Source organism: Penaeus chinensis, chromosome 26, assembly GCF_019202785.1.
Source record: "Penaeus chinensis breed Huanghai No. 1 chromosome 26, ASM1920278v2, whole genome shotgun sequence".
In the NCBI taxonomy this organism is placed as follows: Eukaryota; Metazoa; Arthropoda; class Malacostraca; order Decapoda; family Penaeidae; genus Penaeus; species Penaeus chinensis.
In genome coordinates this window covers 16,092,577-16,097,576 of record NC_061844.1, presented here as the reverse complement: position 1 = coordinate 16,097,576, position 5,000 = coordinate 16,092,577, and the positions used below count along the sequence as shown (strand labels likewise).

Sequence of the window (5,000 nt, the reverse complement as noted above, 5' to 3'; positions counted from 1 at the left end):
TGTGTGTGTTTTCACTATTTTCGAACAACTCACATCACGAAAACTACTTGTTGAAAAAAAAAAAAAAAAAAAAACTGCTCTTCCCTCTTCAAAACGTCTCTCAAACATATCCTGTAATATTTCCCCCCCGGATAAGCTCCACAAAAGGCGAAATGTCACAGGCTAATAATACCGCCGACAACACGCAAAGTCTACAGCCCCGACCGCCACCGCCTCCACCCTTGCTACCAGCCCCCCTCCCCCCCTCACAGCATCCCCCCCCTCCCCCCCCCCCCACCCCGCGCTCAACACACCTTTACGTAAGTTACAAAAGGCAATTGATCTCCCCCCCCCCCCCCTTTCTTACTCGTCTGGCTGCCTCTGTCTCTTGACGGAAAAGGTCAGATGATCATCACAAATATGACTGAGTGACCTTTTCGTCCTGCTCCTCATCCTTCCCCTCCTACTCTTTCTCCTTTTCCTCCTCCTCCTCCTCCTCCTCCTACCCCTCCTCCACCTCTTCCCCCTCCTCCTCTTCCTCTTCCTCCCATCCTCCTCCTCCTCCTCCCCCACCGCCTCCTTTTTCTTCTTCTTCTCATCCCCTCCTCCTCCTCCTCCTCCCCCACCGCCTCCTTTTTCTTCTTCTTCTCATCCCCTCCTCCTCTTCCTCTTCCTCCCATCCTCCTCCTCCCCCTCCTGCCCATCCTCCTCCCCCTCCTCTTCATCCTCTTCCTCCCCTTCTACTCCTCCTCCTCTCCTCCTCCTCCCTCACTCTAGATACATAAACAAGGTCTTTCTCGAGTCGGGAAAAGGGAAATAAATATAATATATATATGTATATATATTGTAAGAATATGGTGGACAAACGGCATCAGTTCCATACGTTGTGATAATATTAATGATAATTTATAAAGTCCCTGTGATAGAAATTGGTCGTGGGATATTTATCAATTTATTATTATTATCATTATTATTATTATTATTATCTTTCTTTTCTGAGGGGGGCAAAAATACCTTAAAACAGCTTTAATTTGCATATGTGTATTCCTGCATGTTAATACGCTGGTCGTGTGTGTGTGTGTGTGTTTATATATATGTGTCCGTATGTGTTTTGTGCGCATATATATGCAGTGTTTCTATATGTGTGTGATTTTGTCTGTGTATGTGTAGAGGCTGCGGGGAATCAGTTGTTGGGTAATTTCCAAGGACATTCCCATTAACGGACACTTATCAGCCGTCCTACCGAGACGATTGATTTGTTAATAGAGTGAAGAACAGGGAGAAATATGATAATAATGAGAGAGAAAACGGGTGTAAACAAAGACATAGGTAAAGCAAGCACAAGAAGAGAGTCACGTATTGTTAGCCAAATCATTACCGTTTTTGTTATTTTTATCATTATCCTTATCATTATCTTTATTGTTACTTTGAGTTATTTTTTATCATCATTGCTATTATGAATTTTATCATTATTATTATCATTAACGCCATTGCCATCCTTATTGTTATTGCTGTTATTATTGTCATTATTATCATATTATCATTATTATTATTGTTATTATCATTATTATTATTGTTATTATCATTATTATTATTGTTATTATCATTATTACTATTGCTATTGTTATTATTATTATCATTATTATCACTACTACTATTATTATTATGATTATTATCATCATTATAATTATCATCATCATCATCATTATCATCCTTATTATTATATTTTCCTCTACATCACTTCTAGGATAAAGAGAAGCTGCTTGTGATTATCCATTGTCCTTTTTCATCCACACTTTTGAAAATGTTTGTTCACTGCACCGAGTTAATCCAAATGCAGGACTGAGGGTTTTTCGATCTCGTGGCTGCAACACCATAGTTACTGAGCATTTTACTTCGCTATTGTTAGTGTTGTTGTTGTTTTTATTATTATCATTTTCTCGTTTCCTTCTTCGTTTTGTTTTACTACTTTTTTCTTTATCTGTCTCCTCTCCCTTCCTTGTTTTCCCCTTCTCTTCCATCTCTTCCCTCCTCCTCCTCCTCTCCCTCGTCTTCTCCTTCTCTTTCTTTCCCTCTTTCACCGCTCCTTCGCTTTCTCCCTTCCCTCTTTTTCCTTCTCCTCTTTTTCGCCTCTCTTCTTCTTTGCCCCCCCCCCCTCCTCCCCCTTTTCCTCCTTCCCCTCTCTCTCTTCCTCCTCCTCTTTTTCTTCCACTTTCTCTTCCTCTTACTCATCCTCCTCTTTCTCTTCCAATTCATCCCCCTCTTTCCCTTCCTCCTCCTCCTCCTCCTCTTTCTCTTCCTTCTCTTTCCCTTCCTCTTCCTCCTCCTCTTTCTCTTTCTTCTCTTTCCCTTCCTCTTCTTCCTCTTTCTCTTCCTCCTCTTTCCCTTCCTTTTCCTCCTCTTTCTCTTCCTCATCTTCCTATTCCACTTCTTCCTTCCTCCCCTCCGCCTTTCTTTTTCACAAAATGACAAAACAACGTTGCCACAAAAAAGTGCAACTTCACATATATTTTCGGATGGTAATCTTGCATGAACCACAGAATCCACATTGCAATATAATATCATGATATGAAAACCCTTTTTTATAATGAAGGTCACAGGTGCTTGATTACCATTGCAAATTTATTTTTATTCTCAATATTTTTAAATTTTGTTTTAATGAACAGCACAATATTTTGGATTCTTTGTCACCGATAAACACCTTTATTCTTGCGGTGATGTTACACAGATACACTTTCTGAAGCTGATGTTGTGATAATTTGAGTTTATAATGAATATATGTATTTTGGTTATTCTTTGTTTCTTTCTCTTCTATCCTTTCTTTCTGTCTCTCTCGATCTCGCTCCTTCTGTCTGTCTGTCTCTGTTTGTTTCTATCTGTCTGTCTGTTTGTCTGTCTGTCCTTCTCTCTCTCTCTCTCTCTCTCTCTCTCTCTCTCTCTCTAGATTTGTCTATCTTACTATCTATCACTATTTATCTGTGTATCTATTTATCCATCTATCTATTTATTTCCCTCTCTCCCTCCACCTTTTCCCAACCCTCTTCCCTCCCCTCTCTAGCCCCCCGCCCTTCCCTCTTACCCCCTCCTCCCCCACCTTTACAAGAAAAAAATAGATAGATAAATAAATAAATCAATGAAAATAACCCTGACGCCCTTCCTTTTTTTCCTCAGGTGTCGCTCGCCGTCATGCAGAAGCAGCTGTACGAGACCGCCCAGCTGGGTCGTGGCCACGCCTCCTCGCCCCACCCACGCCCCGCCCACGACGAGAGGTTCACCCCAGGTCAGGTCGGCCCATTGGCCATCGCCTCCTCCAAGCTGTGTGATAGTATGTCTTAGCCGAAGGAAGGAGGAGGAAAAGGAGTATGAAGGAAGGAAGAGGAAGGGAGGAGGAAGAAAAGGGGATGTGAAGGAAGGAAGAGGAAGGGAAGAGGAGGAAAAGGAGTGTGAAGGAAGGAAGAGGAAGGGAGGAGGAAGAAAAGGGGATGTGAAGGAAGGAAGAGGAAGGGAAGAGGAGGAAAAGGGATGTGAAGGAAGGAAGAGGAAGGGAAGAGGAAGAAAAGGGGTGTGAAGGAAGGAAGAGAAAGGGAAGAGAATAAGGAGATATGTGAAGGAAGAATGGAGGAAGAGAAGAGGAAGAAAGGGAGTGTGAAGGAAGGAAGAGGAAGAGAAAAGGATAAAGAGGGATGTGAAGGAAGAATGGAGGAAGAGAAGAGGAAGAAAAGGGTTGTCAAAAGGAAAGGAGGAAAAGAAGAAGACTAAGGAGTTTAAGGAAGAATGGAGGAGAAGAAGAGTTAGAAAAGGAGTATGAAGGAAGAATGGAGGATAGGAAGAGGGGAAAATGTGGTGTAAAGCAAGAGTGGAGGAAAAGAAGAGGAAGAAAGGAGTGTGAGAGAAGAAAGGAAGAAAAGAAGAAGAAGAAAAGGGTGTTTTAAGGAATGCTGAAGGAAGAAAGGAGGAAGAGAAGAAGAAAGAGAGGAAAAGGAAGAAATAAAAATATAAAATACAGGAAGAGGAGGAATAGAAGAAGGAGGTTTAACAAATGCCGAAGGAAGAAACGAGAAAGAGAATAAGAAAAGGTGCATGAGAACGTGAAAGGAAGAAAGGAGGGAGAGAAGGAGGCTGGAGGATAACACGGTAGAAAGAAAGAGGAGGAGAAAAAAGGAAGAGAAGATGATAATTTGTGGGGAAAAAAAGGAAGAGAAGAAGAAGGCTAAAGGAGAACGCAGAAGAAAGGAAGACAAATAGGAGGAGGAGGAAGAGGAGAAAAAAATATATATTCTCACAGACGTCCATTTTCTCCCTGTTGTAAGTCCCTCTACAGTCCCCGTTTTCTGTTTCCTAGGTGTGACTTTTTAGTTTTTTTCGTTTATTTTGTTCGTTTCTCTATTTTAAGGTGGTTCGCTTCTGTTTTTTCGTGCGTGGAAGGTGAAGGAGTTTGACATATATAGTGGAAATATGAAAAAACTGAACATAAGTGAATATTAATCAAAAGAAGTGGCTTTAAAAAAACGTTTTATAATTTGTTTTCTCGAAGTGGAGAAAATATGTGTAAGAAAACGGGAAATTCAAAATACGTTTTCTATACATGCCCCTTCATATCATGTTATTAATGAGTGTAATCAAGCAAGTTGATGAATATGACAGTATCTGATGAACTGATGAAGGAGGGAGAAATGACGATATTGATTACTTAATGGTATCGAGGCAACTAGGAGGTAGAAGTGCGTCTGGCCATGGCGAAAGTGAACAGAAAACGGGAACAGTAAAGAAAACGGAAATGCTTTATTGTTCTGACGTTCAAAGACAAAAAAAAAAAAAAAAAAAAAGATGTTTGGAAAAAAAACAAAAACTTTCCTCCTTTAGTGAAAGAAAAATAAAGAATCTTTTTCCAAAAAAAATCAGGGCTTCGAAAACGAAATGAACAAATCAATTAAGTAGAATTTTCCGCCATTTTGCCAAGAATCTTTTACCTGCCTCCTTCCCCCCCCCCCTCCCCTCCCATCCCCTCCCCTCCCCTTGCC

At 41.0% G+C, this 5,000-nt stretch overlaps 1 protein-coding gene across 1 annotated transcript in view; it reads left to right on the top strand.

Annotated features, from left to right (window-relative positions):
• Positions 1-3,433, top strand: part of LOC125039031 (potassium channel subfamily K member 13-like) — a 101,632-nt gene extending 98,199 nt beyond the window's left edge. The window contains exon 11 of the mRNA XM_047632750.1: positions 3,151-3,433. Within this exon, the coding sequence (XP_047488706.1) occupies positions 3,151-3,315 (165 nt within the window). The 3' untranslated portion in view covers positions 3,316-3,433. The remainder of the gene's footprint in view (positions 1-3,150) is intronic.
• The last annotated feature ends 1,567 nt before the right edge of the window (positions 3,434-5,000 follow it).